General features: G+C 42.2%; 1 protein-coding gene across 7 annotated transcripts in view; it reads right to left on the bottom strand.

Annotated features, from left to right (window-relative positions):
* Nucleotides 1-24,032, bottom strand: part of stx4 (syntaxin 4) — a 72,869-nt gene that overhangs the window by 31,662 nt on the left and 17,175 nt on the right. For all 7 annotated transcript variants that reach the window (XM_064321463.1, XM_064321460.1, XM_064321465.1 and 4 more), the window contains 3 exons: nucleotides 23,609-23,683; nucleotides 20,376-20,446; nucleotides 16,986-17,094 (listed from right to left, as the gene is read on the bottom strand). In XM_064321463.1, the coding sequence (XP_064177533.1) occupies nucleotides 16,986-17,094; nucleotides 20,376-20,446; nucleotides 23,609-23,683 (255 nt within the window). The remainder of the gene's footprint in view (nucleotides 1-16,985; nucleotides 17,095-20,375; nucleotides 20,447-23,608; nucleotides 23,684-24,032) is intronic.

The following is a 24,032-nucleotide window of genomic DNA, read 5'->3' as shown; positions in this document are numbered from 1 at the left end:
TAAGAATCGAGGTGATGTGGTCTGACCTTTTGGTCCCTGTAAGAACTCTAGCAGCTGCATTTTGAATAAGCTGAACCTTTTGGATGGTCTTTTTGGGGAGCCCTGTCAAAAGACCATTGCAGTAGTCAACCCTGCTAGAAATAAAAGCGTGAATGAGTTTTTCCTGGTCGGTTTTTGACATTACGTCCCTGAGTTTGGCTGTATTTGTAAGATAAATATGATAAAAACCTGATCTTGTTACTGCTTTTATGTGGCTATTTAGACTAAGGCAATATGTAATAATTTATTGCAAAATACGTGGAAATTTATTACATATTGCATTCAAGCTGTTACATTTTGTCGAGTTTTTACATAATGCGTTGTTATAGGGTTCACCGGCATTTATGGGTCTGTTTCATTGCTCTCTAGTGACCTCCGCTGGTCCATTGGGCACCCATGGACTGCAGACTAAAAGTCGGTCTGGGTAAGTCAACACACTTTTGGTCCGCATCGTCACTGATTTTAATGATGTTTGACATGCGTATTTGGTCGTAAGAAACCCCTGAAACCGAAATTACACTTGTCTTGGATCCTCAATATAATTTTGTTCAGCGATGAAGTAAAAGGTGAAATCAGTGGGGTTTTTTATTGCTGAAAATATGGAAACCAGATCACTGTAATTTAAAAAATGTGATAAAAACTGTGAAAACTGATTTGTTTTTGAGGGCTGTAATGCAATGTTCCACCTTACTTATCAAATATATGAAGTGCTTTTTCAGCACTCCAAATGTCCTCTCTATTACAGTGCGAAATACTCTTCACTAAATATGAAATACATATACAATCCAACCATTGGTCTTATGTCTCTTTAAAGATTCAGTGGTCTTTTACTGCATATTTTTACTGGGGACTAGCTAATGGCTGCTACCACAGTGACATCGTTACCTTGTGGCCAGCTTTGTCAGAATTCATACTGCTCACAATGAAACTGACAGCCTTTCAAGAGGTTAGCACAATTCTCTAATGAAGACATTTCACACACTGTAACACAAGTGTTTGTAGATGGCTCAGTCATGTGTTATGTTTAACGCACCTATTTGCTGTGAGGATAGAACATTGTCCGCATTTTCCTGATGGTGGAATACTACCTTTTTATTGTACATCAGGTAGACTATGGGGTATTACATTACATTACAGGCATTTGGCAGACGCTCTTATCCAGAGCGACGTACAACAAAGTGTATAACCATAACCAGGAACAAGTATGACGAAACCCCTAGAGAGAAGTACCGGTCCAAGTACAGGGAACAACCGCATAGTTCAACTTGGACCCTGATGGTTAAACTGATTAACCTCTTAAGGCACAAGCCAAATTTTGCCAATCCTTTCCCATTTAGGGGGTACCCTATTTAAAGCTTTATAACTCCAGACGTGAACACCACAGAGACTTGAAAAATGGCTTAAATGAAGCAAGACATTTGTACAATTTACAATACTAACACAGATTAGTTTATATTCATAATTTTGGAAGAAATAAAGTGCCACAAATGCAATTGTTTTGACAAAAAATCCAAAATAAATTTGCACTTTTTAGGTTCGCAATGAAATACTGCGAGATTGAATATATGCAGGAGGTTAAACTATACATGTGCTAGGTCAAAAACTTCTTGACCACAAGTTCATAAAATCTAAGGGTGGATATGTAGAACTACTATAGATGTATGAAGCAAAAACTAAGCAGTGTACCCAGCATCTCCAAATCTATCCAAAATGTCTAAATTATGCATTGCTGTAAATCATAACATATCCATGTATTTCACTACAAATCAACTGTTTTGACTCAAGAAAATCACTGTTGCATAATTTTCAAATGGGAATTACAAGCTTTCAGTCAGTACAGTGGTCTAAAATAGCTAGGTGTCCAGAAACATATCCAAAATCTCTCCAAAATTGAATAAAATGTTTTTTGTCCATTATAAAGCATATAAATGAGCCCCTTATGAGGGTTTAAGATGAAACATTGCTATCAGATTAAAAAAATAATGCAAAAACATTGTCACACAATGCGGTACAGTACCTAAATGTGTAATAATTAACTCGTGTGTATTTCTATACTCTGTACTCTCGTATGTTTTATTGTATGGGGATGAGACAACATGAAAACAATTTTCACCCGTCACCACGTTTTGGCAATGATCCAGCTCTGACGTCATCACTGTTGCATGCTTCACAAAAACTATTACACTTCCGTCTAACGCTTACATTACAGTGTGAAATATTTACATTATATAACACCACTAACCTATTTAAAAATACTCAATTTCAAAAAGAACGTATATAACCGAAATATTTTGAACGATAATACTTACATAGCAATGGTGAAATCTCCTCTATGTTCAGTAGATAGAGACAGAGAGACAGTATCAATTATATTGTTCTATTCGCTTCTGTTTTGCTCCAGAAAACGATGTCAGCTAGGTCTATCAGCAAACATATGGCTTAGCTATGTTCAGAAGTCCTCAATAATAATAGTATTTTCCAAGAAATTACGAAATATCCTTGAACATGTTTCGTTAGGTGCATCGTATTTGTCTGCTAACAGAGTGTGATTGCGTAAGTGAATGCTATGCTAAGAATATTTTCTGTTACGCTGACCTATAAAACGCTATTCCGAAAGCAGAATTAGACATGTTATACATCGTTAGAAAGCTTATACTCTCGCCTACCGAATAAATGAATTGTAAATCTAGTCAGACTGTACTAAAAAGGGCGACGACGCCGTAAACAACAGGTGTGGTGTTACGCACAGCTATTTTGGAAGATACCCAGGCGTCACAGATGCACCTATATTTCCCAAACGGATTGTCCAAGACAATATATGACCACGCAGTCTCAAAAGGGACATCTCTACACGTAAAACCAACAGTAAGGTTTTATATTTATTCAATATTTAGTCGCAGATATTGACTGTAGAATGACATGGTATCATTTTTAAAAACTTTTTCTCGTTTATTTCGTTATTCAGTGAGCAGCGTTTTCACTGCTGTATAGGCATATCTTAGGGCTATTGTCGGGTTTATCTTGTTGCTATGACGGAATACGATTTTTTAGTGGTGAAAGAATATTTTTATGAATGCCAAGGTAGACAATATTGTCCATTATGTCAAGGGTGGGGGGTGTTTTTTAGATGAGACTGCAGTGTGTGTTAAATGAACGACGGGAGCGACAATGGTGGGGCTGCGAAACTCCGTTTTCGGCATAGTTGTCATGTATCGTCTACTAATGAAACTGAAACAACGCGTTTCTGTTTTCATCTCACACTTTGGTTGCAGTAGCACCGAATGTTTGAGTTTAGTAATTTAGGCACGCGGGCGTGCCCACCACTAACAATGAGAACGGCAACAACGCAATCTATGGAAAAATAAAAATAAATAAAAATACAAGTAGTCGTTAAGACAGGCGCATCAACTAAGTCACTTAAGAAACAGCTGCCTAGTTACAACCCTAAGTTTAGTCATTTACAGGGGGGAAGGGAGGGGTGGGGAGAGGTGCAGCCTGAAGAGGTGGGTCTTCAGTCGTCGTTTGAAATGGGTCACAGTCTCAGCTGTTCTGACCTCCACAGGGATGTCATTCCACCATCGTGGGGCCAGAACAGACAGGAGACGTGTTCTGGAAGTGCAGGTGCAAAGAGGGGGAGGTGCTAGGCGTCCTGAGGTAGCAGAACGGAGGGATCTGGCTGGCATGTAGGGTTTGAATATCTTGTGGAGGTATGCTGGGGCTGATCCCTTGACTGCCTGGTATGCTAGGACCAATGTTTTGAATTTGATGCGAGCTATAACAGGCAGCCAGTGGAGGGTAGTGAGCAGGGGAGTTACGTGGGAGTGTCTAGGGAGGTTGAAGACCAGACGAGCCGCAGCATTCTGAATGAGCTGCAGGGGTCTGGTGGCAGATGCCGGTAGTCCAGCCAGAAGAGAGTTGCAGTAGTCCAGGCGGGATAGAACCATTGCTTGGACCAGGAGCTGGGTTGAGTAGGTGGAGAGAAAGGGGCGGATTCTGCGGATGTTGTATAGGAAAAATCTGCATGCCCGGGTTACTGCTGCAATGTTGTTGGAGAGGGACAGCCTGTTGTCCATCATCACTCCGAGATTCTTGGCGCAGGGTGATGATGTCACTACTGTGTCCCCTAAGGAAATGGAAAAGTCGAGGAGGGGAGAGGATAGAGCAGGAATAAAGATTAGCTCCGTCTTTCCCGGGTTGAGCTTCAGGTGGTGATTGTCCATCTAGCTCTGTATGTCCCTCAGGCAAGCGGAGATGCGGGCAGGGACCTGTGTGTCCAATGGGGAGAAGGAGAGAAAGAGTTGCGTGTCGTCGGCATAGGAATGATAGGACAAGCCATGGGCAGATATTACAGGGCCAAGGGATCTGGTGTATAAGGAGAAGAGAAGGGGACCGAGGACTGAGCCCTGGGGAACTCCGGTGGTGAGGGGACGGGGTGGTGATACCTTACCCGCCCAGGCAACCTGGAAGGAGCGGTCAGAGAGGTAGGACTCAATCCAGTCAAGGACTGTGCCACGGATCCCTGTTGCTGCCAGGGAGGACAGGAGGGTAGAGTGGTCCACAGTGTCAAATGCAGCGGAGAGGTCTAGAAGAATCAGGACAGAGGAGAGGGAGGCTGCTCGTGCGGCATGGAGTGATTCACTGACCGAGAGGAGTGCAGTCTCAGTCGAGTGGCCAGGCCTGAAGCCAGACTGGTGGGGATCAAGCAGGTTGTTCTCAGAGAAGAAAGCAGATAGCTGGTTAGATGCAGCACGTGCAAGTGTTTTGGATAGGAAAGGGAGGAGAGATACCGGGCGGTAGTTCTGAATGACTGAAGGATCTAGTGTGGGTTTCTTCAGCAGCGGGGTGATGTGGGCCTTCTTGAAGGATAAGGGGAAACATCCAGAAGATAGGGATGAGTTCACGAGGGAGGCGACAAAAGGGAGGATGTCTGGTGTGATTGCTTGAAGGAGAGATGAGGGGATAGGGTCGAGGGCGCAGGTGGTAGGGCGGTGGGTGAGCAGAAGCTGGGAGACTTCAGTGTCTGAGAGGAGAGAAAATGTGGAGAAACAGGGGGCGGAGGACGCAGAGGGGGCAAAGGAGCTGCGGATGTCTGCAATCTTTTCGTCAAAGAATGCTGCAAAGTCATCTGCAGTGAAGGAAGACTGGGGTGGAGGAGGTGGCACGCTGAGGAGAGAAGAGAAAATAGAGAAAAGTTGACGAGGGTTAGAAATGGAGTTATGAATTTTGGTTTGGTAGAATTTTGCCTTAGCGGCAGTGACAGAAGAAGAGAACTCTGTCAGGAGAGACTGATAGGCTGAGAGGTGAGATGGGTCCCTGGATTTGGCCCACTTCCTCTCAGCAGCGCGGAGGGTGGCCCTGGAGGTGCGTAGGATGTCAGACATCCATGGACTGGGAGGGGATGAACGTGCTGGCCTAGGGACGAAGGGGCATAGGGAGTCGAGTGCTGAGGAGAGAGATGACGTCAGGGTGGAGGATGCAGAGTTAGTGGGGAGCTTGGAAAATGATTGAAGAGGGGGGGGGGGAAGCAGTCACTCTGGGAGCAAGAGAAGAGGGTGATAGGGAGCGGAGGTTACGCGGACAGTGACAGTGGGGATGGGAGGGGGAGAGGGAGGGTGGAGAGAGGGGGAGGGAGAAGGAGATGAAATGATGGTCAGACGTATGCAGGGGGGTAACCGTAAGATTGGAGCTGGAGCAGGTCCTCAGGAAGATCAGGTCTAGGAGGTTGCCTGCCTTGTGGGTTGGAGGAGAGTGTTGTAGGGAGAGGTCAAAGGAGTGAAGTAGTGGTAGGAAGGCAGCAGACTGGGAGGCTTCTAGGTGGATGTTAAAATCTCCAAGGAGGATCAGCGGGGTGCCATCCTCAGGGAAGGAGCTGAGCAGGGTGTCTAGCTCATCCAGGAAGCTTCCCAGGGGCCCCGGGGGGCGATAAATAACAATAATATAAAGGTTAGCAGGGTAGGTGATAGAGACAGGATGGAATTCAAAAGTGGATATGGACAGGTCAGGGAGAGGGAGAACAGATAATTTCCAGGTGGGGGAGATCAGTAGACCGGTACCACCACCACGGCCAGATCGCCGGGGGGTGTGGGAGAAGGAGTAGGAGGATGAGAGGGCAGCAGGAGTGGCAGAGTTGTCTGGTGTGATCCAGGTCTCTGTGAGGGCAAGGAACTGCAGGGATTGGAGGGAGGCATAGGCGGAAATGAAGTCTGCCTTGCGCGTAGCAGACTGGCAGTTCCATAGTCCCCCTGTGACCGTGAAGTTCTCACAGGGGGTCAGCGGGGGGTAGCAGAGGTTAGAGGGGTTCCGTTGTCGAGGGGGGCCACGTCGCTGGAAGCGCCTTCTGAGGGGGAGAGCACAGACTGGAATGGGGAACTGGCTCATAAACTAGAGGGAGCGCGCAAGCGCGCTCATGTACCTAATTAGCAGCTGAAAAGCTGAGTCGAATAACGCACTGATTACAGAGGTTAACAGTTTGTGATAGTGCAATAATCGCAATCTATCAATTCTAAGAATCAAAGTGAAGCCCAACAACCTAAAAACAAAGACACCTAACGCAACGTAAAAACAAAGACCAGTTTCCACACAGGGAAAAGTTTAAAATCTAACGCGGTATGTAATTAGTAAATGAACGCAGATACTTATCCACTCTAGCAGGACGGATTTCGGCAGTTCTACGCACCTGGATGAATTATACACTTACTAGTGTATTACATTACATTACATTATAGGCATTTAGCAGACGCTCTTATCCAGAGCGACGTACAACAAGTGCATAGGTTTCATGATGTAGAGGCGCAAAAGAAACACTAGAGTGAAGTAAGGATCGTAGTGCCAGAAGTGACCACATCGATCAGGACTCCAACCCTGTAGAGTAAGCTTGTTCAGCAAGCAAGAATCCTACCAAGTACAAACTAGCACTGGAATCACACCTAATCATACAAAAACAATCCTGCCAGATACACTAACATAATCAAATTATCCTAGCTAGGTACAGTGAGCTGAACTATAGGCTAGGGAGGGGTGGGGAGAGGTGCAGCCTGAAGAGATGAGTCTTCAGTCTGCGTTAGTGTCGTTAGCGTATTAGTGTCTCCATGTGCCATACACGTCACTTAGAGCATGGAAAGTACCTATTCAAATTTGCTGTGTGCTGATGTGCTAGATGAATGTAAAAAATCAATTTGACTGATTATAAATAGCAACATTTCTAAAACACACTAGAAAAATGTCATCCTTGGGCATGCAACCAAATATCGTAGAGTACAGAAAAAAGTGGTGTTTTATTCAAGTACAGGATTGTATGATTACATATTTAGGTGTGTGTTATAATGCTTTTGCATTTTGTCATTTGTTCCTTGTGATGGCCCCAGGGCCTCTGCTAGGGCTTGTGGTGTTGCTGTGTTGTGTGTTGACTTTCAGTGTTGCTGGTTCCTGGTTGGTTGGAGCTGGAGGCCATCAAGTAATTGGAGGCAGCTGGCCACTGTCTTCAGGTTGCATAAAAACCGCCCTATCCTGGTAGTCTGGTGGCTTCCTCTTCCCTGACACCACGTTGTGTTCCGTTGGAGTTCTTTGATTTTCTGTATAGTTTATTTAGTATTATCTAGGTTAACCTGACAGTATGTTTCCCTGCCAGTTTAATTTGTTAAGAAATGACATTTTTGTTACATTTGTTAAACTAAATGAATCTTGGTTAAATAAAATTCCTTTCTTTTAGTTAATCCCTCACGTTTGCTTCCCTTATTTGCTGTGGCCTCAGAGCCGGGCCACAACAAATTGGGGGCTCGTCCAATTTGAGAATTAGGCTGTTAGCAGTGTTTAATTGATGCGTTTTGTTGTTAAAGCATTGATTGATGACTTTTCTCTTGTTAATGTGGAGCGCTACGTTATAAGTTTACGCCTTCCCTTCCCTTCCCTGGCAGGGGGGTGACGTAGTAGTAGTGGGTTCCCTGAATAGTGACGTCAGGTCCGGGGATTCAATTATTTGCGCTCATTTTGGAAGCTCGTGTAGGGAGTTGAGGAATTGTTTTCCCTTGTTTGTTTGGTGCTGTGGGGTGATGTAATCATTTTTGTGCAAATTTGTTCCTTTCTGCGAAATAGTCATGGGACAAGAGAAGGTAAGTTTTTACCTTATATTCTGCGCAAATGTACCTGTTGAGCTGACTCTCCTGTAGGAATAGCGCGTTTCCCCTTTGGGATTCGTTTGTTTATGAATGTAGTGTGGGGTGAATGTGGTTGGAGCAGTTGCACGTCCATGGTTTTGGTAGTGTTGCCAGCTTGCTGGTCACTTTGCCAGTAGCCCCTGAAGACCAGGGTTGAGTTATGTAGATTGGGATAGGCAGTTAGAGGGGATGCTCAATTTACGGGATTGCTCTTATACCTTGGTTGCGCACTAGTTAGGTCAATACTGTACAATCTTTTGTTTACCGGGGGCTGGTTGCTGTTGGTGCATTGGTCAGGTTTTAGTCATGGCAGGAGTAGATCATTTCATTGATGCTCCATCAGAGGCGTTTTTAGAGCAGTGTACTAGAGATCAATTGATAAAGATAGCCGATCATTATAAAATATGTGTTGGTGACAAAAGACTAAAGGAAAATGTTAGGGCTACTGTAAAGGCAAATTTGTATGAAATGAAAGTTTTGACACCCCCACAAATGTCACCTGCTTCTACTAATCTGGCTGGGGCTATTTTTTCTCAGGATTCACATCCTGATTTGGCCTTAAATTTTGAACAGCAGAAAGAATTGTTGAGACTGCGAATGCAATTGGAGAAAGAGAAGGAGCTGGAATTGGAAAGGGTACGACAGCAAGCAGAATTTGACAAAGCATTGGCACTGGAAAAAATGAGGCAGCAAACAAAAAGGGCTAAATTGGACTTAGAAAGCGAGAGACTGAGTTTAATTAAAGAAGGTAAATTTTGTGATGTCAAGGAATGAAGAGTCGGCTCGGGGCAGTGATAATTCATGCGATATTTTGAGTAATTTACGATGGTGCCTAAATTTAATGAGAAAGAGGTTGAAATTTTTTTCACTTTGTTTGAAAGTGTTGGGGGACAAACCATATATGTGGAGCCAGCTGCATTAGCTGCGTCAATTTCCAAGTTATTTATTGCTGACCAGCCGAGTAGTGAATTACCATCTGACACGGACATCGTGGTTAGCACTGTTGCCTTGCAAGAAGGAGGTTCCGGGTTCCAATCCGGGTCCGACCGGATCCTCTTTGCGTGGAGTTTGCATGTTCTCCCCGTGTTCGTGTGGATTTATTCCGGTACTCCGGTTTCCTCCCACACTCAAAGACATGTTAGGTGCGTTCCTACAGTTGTCCTTGACCAAGGCACTGGCCTCAGAACTGGAGTTGGTCCCCGGGCGCTGCGCACTGTGGCTGCCCACTGCTCCCAAGTAACTAGGATGGGTCAAATGCAGAGGACAAATTACCCCACGGGGTTCAATAAAAGTATATCTTATCTGTCATGTCGAAGCCTGATTTAAATTCCTACTTGTCTTTAATTTAAAAAGGCCATGTGTCTGTAGTTGGCAGTGATGGGAAGGTGCCAGTTACCATATTACGTGACACGGGAGTGTTTGACTCATTTATCCTCGCGTCTGCTCTGCCTTTTTCTGAGGAAACTGACACAGGATCCTTTATACCTGTGTTGGGCATGGGCATGCCTGTTTTTCATGTGCCGGTACATAAACTTGTGCTCCATTCAGGGTTGTTTGAAGGTGAAGTTAAGATGGGGGTGTGCCCTGCTCTGCCTGTCGATGGTGTTATGCTGATTCTGGGAAATGATGTGGCTGGGGGACGTGTCTGGGCTGATTAGCGAGCACAACCGGTAGTTGTCCCGGTACCGCTTGGTAGTAATGGCCCTGATGAAAATGAAAAACAGTTTCCTAAAGTGTTTAAAGCTTGCGCTGTGACGCGCGCCATGAATATGGCCAGTCACGGTGCAGATTCCTTGGAGCATGCAACAGCAGGGGATGGTGCCACAGAATTGTTTGTATTGTCCTTGTCTAACACTCCCTTGTCTGTCTCGCATAGTGAGCTAGTGAGTGAGCAAAGAGCTGATCCTACGCTGAAGGAGCTGTTCCAGTTTGTTCTTCCAGCAGACGAGGTGAAAAACCGTGCACAGGTATACTTCATTCAAAACGAGGTACTATTAAGGAAGTGGGTGCCAAATGGCGAGGGTTTTGTTGGACAGCCTATTTATCAGATTGTTGTGCCCTCAAAATTTCGCGATCTCTCATGATGAGTCGGGGCACATGGGTGTTGGTAAAACATACAATTGTATTCTGAGACCCCGTGTTAAGAAAAGCGTTGCAGGTTACATCAAGACATGCCACACTTGTCAGTTAACTGGTAAGCTAAATCAAACCATAAAAGTGGCCCCTCTGTATCCCATTCCGGCTATTAGCCAGCCATTTGAGCACCTGATTATTGATTGCGTAGGCCCTCTTCCTTGTTCAAGGTCTGGTGCGATGTTTGTTGACGGTTATGTGTCAGAGCACCAGATACCCTGCTGCATATCCATTACGCACGCTTACAGCAAAATCAGTGGCGCGTGCTCTCAGTCCGTTTATCTCCATCTTCGGTATACCTAAAACCATCCAGAGTGACCAAGGGTCAAATATTTCCTCATTTTTTTGCGCAGGTATTAAAACAGCTGCATGTCAAGCACAACCAGTCCTCTGCGTATCATGCGCAAAGCCAAGTGGCGCTGGAACGTTTCCACCAAACATTAAAGTCGTTGATGCATGCATACTGCGTGCAAACGAGTGCTGATTGGGAGGATGGGTTACCGTGGTTATTGCTGGCATCAAGAGAGGTAACACAGGAGAGTACGGGATTTAGTCCAAACAATTTGGTTTTTTGTCATACTGGGCATTTTTATCTTGTGGAACTCGGTCGACTGATGTCGCTGCTTACGGTAACCCGACGCCAGGTATGGTTGGCTCAGTCGGCTCTACCAGAACAGGCAAAGAGAACGCTTCGCGACCTCCCAGTGGTGCCTGGCCAGATCTTTGGTCCAGCTGCCCAACAGGCACTTGAGAGAAGTGCAGAGGCAACCAAGACCAGGGCACAGTTTGCTTCCCCAAACCGCACCCCAGCTACTCCGTGACGGACCACCAGCCACCGTGGCTGCCACCCAGCTCCACCCCAGGTACGCGCCACCGCTTGGATTTCCTACGACCGCACAGCGACTGCTGAACGGCGTTATCCAAACATGGGACCATCCCCATACTTTCCCCAGCCATTAGCCGGTGCTCGTCGCCCCCCAAGAAAGCCAGGGAAGCCAGGCACAAACCCCTGAAACACAGGGGTCGGTGACCGGGCGCTTCCAGCAGCAGCACATGCTTTATTGGGAATCCCAGATGGACGACCCATGGGTTCGATCCACAATTTCAAGGGGTTACAAGCTGCAGTTCCATCACCGGCCCCCCCGCTTTCTCTGGGGTCAAGACCACAGTTGTCTCAGATCCCACCCAGGCCAAAGCCCTCGAACAGGAGATAGAGTCGCTCCTGCAAAAAGGTGCTGTAACAAGGGTAACACCCTCAGAACAGCACAGTGGATTTTATTCCAGATATTTTCTAGTTCCAAAAAAGGATTGCTCTCGATTTAAGGGATCTCAACAAGTTCCTCAAGAGATATCCCTTCCATATGTTGCGGGCCATGGACGTTATTCATTCCATAGCCGCAGGAGAGTGGTTCACCGCAGTAGACCTGAAGGATGCGTACTTCCAAATCCCTATCCTGACAGAGCACAGGAAACTACTGCGCTTTGCCTTCAAAGGCCACGCTTATCAGTTTGCCGTTCTCCTGTTCGGCCTTTCCTTAGCCCCCAGTGTTCACACTTTGCATGGGGGCAGCTCTCTCTCCTCTCAGAGTGCGAGGTCTAAAGATATCTGCGCGCCCACATGACAGATGGCAGTCCGCCACACTGCAAACACAGTAGCCCATATTACCAGACTGGGACTATTTATCAACTACGAGAAAAAAAACTCACCCGAGTCAAACCATATGTTTCATTAGCATGTCGCTCGACTCCAAAACAATGAAAGCATGTCTACCCCCCTCACGGGCTCACAGCATTCTCAGATGTATCCGCCGTTTCCAGCTGGGTACACTTCTGAGAATGCATCCCCTTAGGCCTTCTTCACACACGGCCAATGTTAAGGTGGTTCAACAGCCTCTCATTACACCCCAAGAGAGACAGGAGAAAATTAGTAAAAGTTTCGCGCCAATGCATCCAGGCACTTCGCCTATGGCACAAGGTGGGGTTCTTGCTAGCTGGTGTAGAAATGGGGAAGATCCCATCAAGGAGAGAGGTTGTGACCACAGATGCATCACTGTCGGGATGGGGAGCAGTGTGCCACCATCTACCAGTCCAAGGGACATGGTCAATAGTGGAGAGACAGGAGCACATCAACACCCTGGAACTGCGGGTGGTCTTCTATGCTCTCAAGCACTACTTGCCCCTCCTCAGGGGAAAACATGTGCTGGTGAGATTGGACAACACTTCAACAGTGTTTCACATCAACCACATAGGCGGCGTCAGGTCAGGGAGCTCCCTGGCAGTAGCACATCAACTGCTAACATGGACATTTCCAAGACTGGCCTCCCTCAGAGCCCTGCATCTACCAGGGGCTCAGAACAATGCAGCAGATTATCTGTCCAGACAGCAGATCCTCCCAGGGGAATGGAAACTACACCCAGAGGTGGTGGCAGAAATTTGGCAACGGTTCGGAATGGCACAAGTAGACAGGACTCACAGGACTCCACACAGTGCCCGGAGTGGTATTCAATATGGGGACCCCCTGGCCCTCTGGGATGCCCTCGCACACGACTGGCCGAACACTCTACTCTACGCGTTCCCCCCACTCCCGTTGATTATGGCAACACTACACAGGATGAAACAATGCAGCCACCGGCTTCTCCTGGTAGCCCCCTACTGGCCCCAGAGTACTTATTTTCCAGTGCTCCTCAGTCTCCTCCAAGGGCCACCCTGGCGCCTACAGTGCAGGGTGGATTTACTTTCTCAACTGAACAACACAATATGGCACCCTTGCCCATCCAAACTACACCTATGGGTCTGGCCTCTGAAGAGCCCAACAACCAACTGTGACCCAGCAGTGCTGGAGATCATTAAGAATGCTAGGGCCCCCTCTACGAGGCGGGCTTATGCTAACAGGTGGAAACTGTTCTCGGACTGGTGTGCTTGCCAAAATGAGAATCCAGTGAACTGCTCTGTCCAGACTATTCTCCGTTTTCTCCTGTCTGTCCTGGATGAAAATAAATCATACAGCACTCTAAAAGTCTATGCTTCAGCTATATCTGCTAAGCACGCTAGACTCAACAATCAATCAGTAGGTAACCATTACCTGGTTAGCCTGTTCTTAAAGGGCGCTAAATGTTTAAAACCGACGGTAGTTCCCCGGGCATCCCCATGGGACCTACCCATGGTACTAGAGGCCATATCTGCTCAGCCTTTTGAGCCTCTAGCTACAGCAGACCTGACCTGCAAAAACAGCTTTTCTGCTAGCTATATCATCTGCAAGGCGTGTGAGTGAGCTACACGCTCTTTCCATTAGCCCTGCATGTATGCGATGGAGGCCGGACAACTCTGGAGTAACGCTCTGACCTAACCCAAACTTCCTTCCAAAGGTTGTTTCATCATTTCACATCAACCAAGCTACTGAGCTCTCAGCTTTCCATCCACCACCTTTTCAAAGCCCTGGGGATGGACATGCTAATCTTCTATGCCCTGTACGTGCACTTCGCTTCGCTGCTACATAGAGGCTACCAACTCATTCCGCCAAACAGACCAGCTCTTTGTTTGCTATGGAAATAAATCCAAGGGTGCCCCCCTCTCTAAGGAGAGGCTCTTCCATTGGATAGTGGATACTATTTGTAAGGCATATCAGACCACTGGCCGTCTACAGCTGAACAAGGTGCTGTGCCATTCTACTAGAAGTGTGGCTACTTCATGGCCAGTACTGAAAGGAGTGCCCCTGCAGGAGGTGTGTGCTGCGGCGACCTGAGCCTCGCCTTGCACCTTTGCCAGATTCTACAGAGTGAATATTGCCTCATCCTCTGCTATAGGATCTGCCATCCTGCCTGTAGTCACAGTCTCTGATTCCTGAGTATGTACTTATCCCTCGTGACGTGGTTGATATAAGTCATCCGGAATTACAGCACCGGACTGGCGGTCTAGGAATTAAATGAAACGAAGGTTACGTATGTAACCACGGTTTCATGAATTCCGGATGACCACCAGGCCTCATGGTCACTCAGGATCTTTCTGGGTGAGAAGACTTCGAGGATGTCTGCGTGGGGTTGCATGGTTATATAGGGGGGTGTGACGCCACCATGCAGAGGTCATGGCCATGACTTTGTTGGTATACGACGTCTCAATGCGAATGCAACAGAAGTATCATTCGGAATTAGGCCTGGCGGTCATCCGGAATTCATGAAACTGTGGTTACATACGTAACCTCCGTGGAGCTGACTTTTTTTTTTTCTGAATCCGAATAATAACGAGCAACTTTGGGTAGAAGAAATATCTGTTTCCATCACTTTATTTGTGCTTTCCCGAATACAGTATTTGGATTTGGATACATCCCTACTCTACAGTATGTAATGTTTTCTTGTATGGGTATGGGATGACATGAAAACAATATTCAACCGTCCACCACGTTTTAGCGATGTTCCAACTCTCACGTCATACCTGGTGCATGAAACAGGAAAAGTACTAAGCTACAAAGAACGCTCACATTACAGTGTGAAACATCCTCATTATAATAATAATGTACCACTAACCTATTTAAAGACACTCATTTTCAAAAATAACGAATATAACCGAAATATTTTGAGCAGTAATACTTACCTAGTGATGAAATGAAATGTTATCTGTGTTCAATAGATAGAAACAAAGACAGTAAATCAATGTTGTAGTTCTCTCCTCTTCTGTCTCCAGAAAACAATGTCAGCTAAGTCTATCAGCAAACATATGGCTTAGCTATGCTCAGAAGTCCTGTTTTCCAAGAAATTACGAAAATAATTGATAACGTTTTGTCGGGTCCAGTGCCTTTTACTCCTAACACAGAGTGAATGCGATGATGAGAAAACTTCCGGTTACGTGGAGCTATAAAACGCTTTTCCAAAAGCAAAATTAGACATGTTATACATCGTTAGAAAGCTTATACTGTCACCTACTGAATAAATGAATTGTCAATTGAGCCAGACTGCACTAAAAAGGGCGACAACACTGTTAAATATATGTGTGGTATTACGCACAGCTATTTTGGAAGGTACCCAGGCGTCACAAATGTGCGTACATTTCACGAACGGATTGTCCAAGACAATATACGACCACTCGGTTTCAAAAGGGACATCTTTATGCATAAAATCAATGGCAAGGTTGTATATTTATTCAACATATAGTCCCAGATATTGACTGTAGAATGACATGGTATAACTTTTGAAAACTTGTCTTGTTTATTTTGTTATTCAGTGAGCAGCGTTTTCACTGCTGTATTGGCATATCTTCGGGCTATCTTGTTGCTATGACGGAATACGATTTTTGAGTGGTGAAAGAATATTTTCATGAATACCCAGATAGACAATATTGTCCATTATGTCATGGGTGGGGGGTGTAGTTGCAGATGAGACTGCAGAGAGGGGGTGCTTGTTAAATGAACGACCAGTGGTGGCACTGCAAAACTCTGTATTCGGCATAGATGTTCTGTATAGTCTACTAATGAAGCTAAAACAAAGCGTTTCCATTTTCTACGCATACTTCGGTTGCAGGAGCAATGAATGTCTGAGTTCAACAATCCAGGCATGCCGGCGTGCCAACCACTAGGGAGTTTGCGCTAAGTGTGCGCTGAACGAGAAAATGACAACTGCATTGGTCTGAAACTAGCAAAGACATTTGTGTTTGTGTTACTGCCGAGTGTAAGACAAAGCCATCTAACTCAAATACATTTTTTCTTGGTATTAAATTATTAAAGGAGTACCATGGTGGTTGAACGTGACACTTCCCAGTTGTCTTCAGGCAACAACAAAACAAATGTGCATAATTTTTTTATTCTTCAGTCATTTCAATGTACTTTAAAACGTATTTTTCTAAGCCTAAATTTCCCACTATAAAAATTCACCCGAACCGTCTGGGCGTGGTAATGAGAACTGTCAGTTAGCTATGATTGACAGACCGTGCCCGGTTACCATAGCTACCCCCATGATACGCGCTTTCTTTGGGAGACTGAATTTTCACAAGCTAGCTAGCTTAGTAGTATATCAAGTATCGATAGATAGCTAAGGTAAGAACGTTGACTTATATCCAGTTATAATTTTTGCTATCTAGCTAGCCAAGTTAAGATGAAAGCACAACTATAACGTCCTCATAAAAGCAAACTAGCAAGCTAACGTTATCGATAGCATTGCCTTATGAAAGCAAACCTCCTAGCTAGCTAACGTTAGCTAGCTAGCTAAATGAATATAACCAGAAATAATCTAAAGGCACTCTAATTTAAGTGAACCTAACGTTAGTCAAATATTTGCATTGTCTGAACAGCAGGACGGTGTGTCCTGTCAGATTTCTTTACGGGGCGTGGAAATAGGAGTGGTTACTGTATTCGTGACGTAGAAAAATGACAACTTTCTAAACCGGTTGAAAATAGGATGATGAATTTAAAACGCATATTTCTCCAAAAATACAGAACGGACATATTTAATACTTTGCTCATTGTGTTTCTTCAATGCCTCTTGTGCAAATAGCACATAAAACCGAGAAAGTGTGAAAATCACCATGGTACTCCTTTAATGCTCAATATGAATTAAAAATATTCATATTTTTTATGAATTAATTTATCAATTATTTCCAAGATATACTAATAAAAGACACCTTTTTTTTAATAACAAATCAAGTGTTATGTAGGCTAACAGCAAGCATACTGACTGATTTTGAGCTGCCTCTGTATCCTTTCCACATTGCGATCTCTGTATTGGGCTTGAATGGTATTACATCGGCCCATCAACTCCACAAACTCCCGAGACAGGACACCATGCTGGAGAGGGAAAGAGAGCAAGAATCAAAGACAATGGAAAAAAGGCTGAAATTAATTAGTTTGAAATTATTATTGGCTTATTTTCATTTTTTTTTTAAGTGCCAGGCTAAAATAATACAATTTATCTTATTTGTCAATTTTCATTTGACTAGCAACTGAGCATGCCACCCAAATGAAAATTTTTTAATACCAAAATGTTTTTTTACATTGTAAACTTTTTTGCCTGCCAACATGCTCATTAAAGTCCAACTTTGAAGTAACCACAAAAAAATATGCAGTACATACAGTGCGTCACTTTAAGTTTCACAATAGGATTTTACTGCTGTTAATCACAGACCCATAAAAACTCAAAGATATGGAGCACCAAAAATGCCTGAATTAAAATTCATACATAAACTCAAAACTAAATAATTTATTTCTTGATTAATTTATTTCTGTATATATTTATTTCCGTCTTTACTTATTTCTTGATTCATTTATTTCAGTATATATTTATTTCTGTATTTATTTCTGTATTTCTTTGCCCATGTGATAATGAAGGGGTGCAGATTTTACATTCAGGCATAGTAATGAAGCCCACAGGAGAGTCAGGAGTAAGGCAAAGGTGAGGAGAGAGATGGAGCGCAGTTCCTAGATAACTGATCGACCAGAGCGACAATTTGTGGCCCAAACTTGAGCTGTGCACTATACAATAGTAGCCTAAATCCAGTTAGGATATGCTCTAACATCGAGGTGAACTTTACCTGATAGGAGGCGTGTTACCCTAAGATCTCAGACTCAACTTATGCTATGCTTTGCCATTTCAGGTGCACTGTTGTGACAAAGCAGCTAATAAATAACTCTCCACAGCTTCCACAGGCAGTAAGTGATAAGGCCAACAGATCTGGCTTAATCTGAATTATGGAGCTAAACGTTCAGGCATTAAGCCACTTCCTCCAAATTGGTGAACACTACAGGGTCAACCTCTATGTCCACAGATGCAGCTAACTGGAACAAATTGTTTGTCACAGCATTGATGTGAAAGAGTAAATAACCAGGACTAACATTTTCAGCTATGTTAGGCAGTCTCAAATCTCTGACTGTCTGTTGTCAGTATAGGCATTAGTGTAGGGGAGATCAGGGAAATAACTAACAGTTTTCATATTTAGCTCAATTCTCAAAATATTACTCAAACTAGATCAATCATTTTTAATACAACCTACATCCCTTGACTACGATGTTATAGGGTACAATCACAGTCTTTAATCTATTTATTGATTACATTTTAATGTTTTTCATAGCCTACCTACAAGCAATCAGTGAAAGTTTTCACTAGCTGTACACATTTCTCCGGTTCCAAAATTGTCTACCCTTTTCGATCCAAACAGCAGTACGTATCAGTCGATGTCACATGTAAAGATAGGCTAAGCTATTTTTATTGGAGTTTAAATATATTTACAAAGATCAGGTCTAAGATGAACAAACCTAATCAATTGGTTAATAAATTGTCTATTGACAACAGGCTGTCATTTTAAAAATGATTTTCAACATACCAAAGACCTCCCTGGAGACACCTGTCAGTGGTTCTCTTTCTATTTCTCATTTTCTGCAAAAAAAATAGACCAAATTTTTGTTTGAGCTATCTATTCTGCATTGTGTAGCTACATGTTTGTATGTCTTTCACTGTGTGTTTTACACTATTATGTACATTGCATTGTATGTACATGCTTAAGAGACATCATGATGGAGTCTATTAAAAACACTCTAGTTTAGGATTACCATATTTTGTCATTGGCAACATACAATTTACTAGTAGCACACTCTGCTACTACTAGTACTTTCTATCATTGGCGACATACATGAAACACTGCATTAAGTTTAACCCATTTTAAAACAGTTCAGTTTAAAACAGACTTTTATTTGGCAATATCTCTCAAAATATTTATCTAAATGTCTCTTTGGAAACAAAGAAACAAAGAGACGGTAATTCTGAGTGTTTAACCTGAAATTACATTGCTCAAGCTCCGATGTAACCACCTAAAAAATTTTTTTTTTTTTTTTAAATCTGTGTTGCATTTCTTCTCTCTCTTCTAATAACATTCTGCGATATAAAATCAACCAGGGTTGAAGCACGGCATGTACAGATCTACAAATCGTATCGATCATCAAATGAGAATAAGGTGAGGCCATGACATACATGATAAATGAATCAAGAAATATACACGGAAAGTAATGATAAAGGAAATAAATAAGCAAATAAATGGCTATTAAATTAGTTATTTTATCCATTAATTTATTTTTGTGTACATTCATTTTTTTGTACAGTTTTCTTGCATTTATATTTATTTATTCATTAATTTATTGAGTCATTAATTTTTGGCATTTTTGGACCACCACACAAAGAAGACTGGAACTGAAAAAGTAAATATTAGCTAGAACTGGAAGTATGGCAATACAGTATGAAAGTTTTTTTTTTTTTAATTGATTATTAGGTGAGATTTTTTGTCCACACCCCTATAATACAAAAAATGCACAAAGCTAAATTCTAATTTATTTTAGCTCCAGAAAACAGTCCTGATGCAGTACTGTTATTACAGTCTAGAGGGAAGGTTAACAAAATCTTATGATGGTGAGATTACACAGCTGGATATTTACTGAGCTAATTCAGGTTCAGTAAATATTCAGCTGTGCAGTATAATTGGACTGTATAGGGAATGAACTTCAGCTGTGTTACTGTGGATAAGACCATAAGACCAGTGCTGCACCAATATTAATTAACCCTAATTAATTAGTCACATTAGTTTTAATTTTATAGTAGTCATTTCCTGAATTTGAATTTGTCTTATTCTAATAATTATTTGCCTTTCTCCATAGTGATCTATGACACACAGATTTTACGTGTGATACAGGCAGCTATGGAAGGTCACAATCCAGTTCCCCATCATAAAGTAAACTATAAAAAGTAGAAATATACATATACATATACATATATATATATATATAAATAATTGGATTGTATTTATAAGAATTATGAGGGGTGTAAATGAGTGCGTCACAGTTTTTGGAACAAATATTTTGCTCGTTCAAATCTTTTTCTCTGGGCTGTTAGATTAGCATACAATTATATCTTCTTTGCTTATCTTTATCATATACCTGAATAATTTGGAGGGCACTGCATGCTCCTTTCTTTAATGAGAGTGCTGACGTTAAACTGTTTACTTCAAAGATCCTAAACCACAAAACCATTATGTTTGCAGCGCTTTCACTGTAACAGATATCACAGCCAATAGCAACTGACTCACTTGTGTTCTCTGCATCCGGATATTTATAGGCACATATTTACCATCCTCTTCTTCTTTTTTAGGTTCAATACCTGTAAAAATAAAATATGTAAGCCTGTGCAGTTCATTCACCATTTATCTCTTTTGATGGACAAGCACGGAATCCATATTTCACAGATCAACAGTTGCAAGAATGATGAGACAATGTGGAAACGATGACAAAGCTTACAGTGGTTTAGGGGTTTCATTTGGCGTTGCCGCCACAATAGATCTTCCTGGCAGAGGCAAATATATATATTTTCCATATATTTTCTTCACAGGAACTACTTATTGTTCATACAACTACCACCAGGAGGCAAATGTGACCACTCAAAACCAGATCTGACAGTTAACACTTTGACCATGGCAAAAGCAAACTAGAAGAGTGGCTTGCGGTAAAATTACCGCTGCTCTTATTTCAACAGGAAAGGAGAGGAAAATACATTTTAGTGACGAGCTGTAAATAGGGACATGTTTGTTACACATAATTTATACACATACACATAATAATTAAGTAAACTTTTAATTTATTTCATGCAAGATATCCTAATCTTGTTCGAAATGAAATGGTCTGTTGTCAATGAGATAAATGCATACTTTTGCAATGCTATAAAACAATGAACATTCACTTACATTCATTCACAGGTCACTACATTGTCTTACAACAGTAGGCTACATGGAAGTTTTGTTGTACAGGAATTTACGGTAATGGTAGTAAAAATCCAGCATAACTTGTCAGACTCAATTAAGTTATGAACATAATTAAAATGTTTAATTACTACTAAAATTTCATCGTGCTAGGCTAAATATTTTCTGAGAAAATGAGCAAAATCCAAACTGTTTATACCGACTCTCCCCTATGTCTGCAACATGTAGCTATACATTTAAATTGTTTTTAATTTAGATTTAAGATAAATTGCCCATAGTCGTGTCTCTCCTGTCAGTGCCTACTCCCTCATTTACAGAATTGTGGAAATGAAGAATTATTGAAATAACTGAATTATTGAAATAAACATTTATTGTTTAGCATTTTGATGGTAGAAATTCTTTTTTTCAAAGGATCTTTGAGAGACTGGCAGAGATGTGACACCATGATAGTTTACTATTCAACGGTTTTTACTGGTAAAGGTCAAAGAAAATGTGTCTTCACGTGTGCAATGATATTAAAATGGTAATAAATCACTTATGTCTCTTTGTTTTCTTTTTTCAAACCAGCAAAGAAATACTGTCATTACTTTAAAATACTACACTTTGTAGTTCTTTTAATTATTTCTTTACATTTACTGTGTTGTTTTGCACATTTTAGCGCTTTTCTGTTTGCAGATAATACGTCTTAAATTTTTTTCCTTTATCCTATATAAAAAATGCTAAAATAAAGCCATGAAGCTGTTTGAATTGATTCAGTTGTGTACTTTATTTCTAGAAAATAGTTTTGCGACATATATAATATTTATGAAATTAGGTTGCTGTGGAACCTGAAATCTATGCGGTAATGTTGAGTGTAACATGAAGTAATAAAAACACAGCCTTTCTAATGTTATAAGACCACATATTTGTGTAAAACCCCACAGAAAGATTTTGTATGTTCTATTTGCTCAAAAATCTGCAAGATTTCACCCTGCAACACGCAGGTTCTTTCTGTTTCACAAATGAGTAAATGGAGGTGTAAATCGAACAATCTGTCATCAAAGAAATTGATGAAGAGTGTTTCATTAGGCCATCTATTGCTTGAAGAGATATATATAATCGGGTATATAGTGTAGTGCTCCTTTTCTAGGCTTCACCAAGATCCTGTCTACAGTGTGGTATAAAGCATTTTAGTTTTACAAATGGGTGTTTTTTTTAAATTACGGTGAAAACGAGACACGCATCTTTTCTATTCCCAGTTCCCAACCAGCTGCCAGTGGGCAATCAGGCATATCCCTAGGGAGGTCAAACCTGTCTTGGCGATTTTTCAGAAAACATTTTGACAGCTTATTTTTCATGCAAAATGGCGTAAATGCTACAGTATAATCAAATAATATGTAAATTTCTGACTTGCCAGAAAATAACGGTTGTTTGCTTTAATACGGTTTTTAAAATTAGCTGCTTCCCTCAGCATGTAATCACTATCATTGGGGGGAAAGGCATCATCCTTAGTCCAACTTTTGGAGTGGGGTTATCTTTTTTCCTTCAGCAACATGAACAAATATTTAATGTTATTCGTTCAGTAAAACAAATTTAATGAAATAAGTCCTCTCAAAAAGCGATAACTACCAAAATGTCTCAGTTTTAAACCTAGTGGTCCCGAGGCTGCAAAATTCCATTGCAGCTAGGGCCTCAAATTGACCAGGGTAATGTCTAAGTAAAAAAACACCCATTTGTGAAACTAAAATGGTTTATTCCACATGGTAGACAAAACCTTGGGGAAGATATGCATGTAAATATCTTATTGTTAAAGCTAGGTTTTCCTGTGAGCCACCAGAAACCATGTACACTGTCAGCAGGTTAGCTGGCTGTGGAATAGCTACTACTCTAGCAGCTTAGGAGATCATCTTTGCGGCATAACTTCGACCAATCGGAATTGAACAACCAGGATGATGACAAGAGAGGTTGGCTACAATTAGAGTTACATTTCATTTCACCAATAAAAACTCTCTTCTGGGGTTATTTTGAATAAGATAGGAAGCATAGTTTTTTTTTTGCTGACATTCTGCCTCTGAAATTGCTGTAGAGTCACTCAGGAGTCCCTCAGATTTTTTTATAATGACCCCACAGAGGTACCGCAGAGGCAAAGGAGTCAAATAAAACCCTTAACCTCTGTAATTCACTTCCAGAGTTCCAATTAGCAGCCAAACATGACCACGGGGGAGTGGAGGAAGGGAATGGCAAGGATGGAAGAGTGTTTGTGCATGTGGGATATCTGGAGTGTCTGTCCCTTCTTTGCTGAGGAATGGAGGAAGAAAGCCGATGGAGCTTGGACACCTTACACAGTGCATTCCACAACTCACTAGCATTCAAATTATACAACTCTGAAAAGTAATACTACAGCAGATGACCCAATCAACTTTCATCCACAGAACTTTTGGCAGGCAGGCAGAGAATTTGGAAGGACTAGTAAAGCAGTACTTGTAGTAAAGCAAGGGCAGTTCTGCTGAGATCATAGTGCAAAGGGGAAGTTACAGGGAGGGGATGGAGCTGCAATAATTGATGGCTGCTCCTTTCACATTACTTACTCTTCAGATTCTTCTGGATCTGCCCTGCTATCGTTTTGATCTCATCCCTCAGCATCTGAAGATCCTTCTTCATACCTGAATCCAAAAAATACAATCTCACATTACAATTATTAGTATCATTTTGATTTTTAACAATTACTGTCATTTCTGACTACTCAAGAACTGCACAATGTCAGACCATTCCCCAGGATGTATCACAATTAGTCACAACCCTAAAAACAATCTCAAAAAGTGTACCCAGCTCCACCTTTATGTCAGTGACACTGTCATTAACTACTGTGCCTCCACTATCAGTCAAAATTTTGCCTTTTTCAGCTTTTAACATTGTTCAGTCAGTTACATGATCTTAAACTCAGGATTCAGGAAAAAGATTATGTTGTTCTCATGCCAAGAAAACTCTTGATGCTATTCCAAGTGTTTTAAC

Source organism: Anguilla rostrata, chromosome 2 (assembly GCF_018555375.3).
Source record: "Anguilla rostrata isolate EN2019 chromosome 2, ASM1855537v3, whole genome shotgun sequence".
In the NCBI taxonomy this organism is placed as follows: domain Eukaryota; kingdom Metazoa; phylum Chordata; class Actinopteri; order Anguilliformes; family Anguillidae; genus Anguilla; species Anguilla rostrata.
Note: the sequence above shows the minus strand (reverse complement) of the source record. Positions and strands in the feature narration are given on the sequence as shown.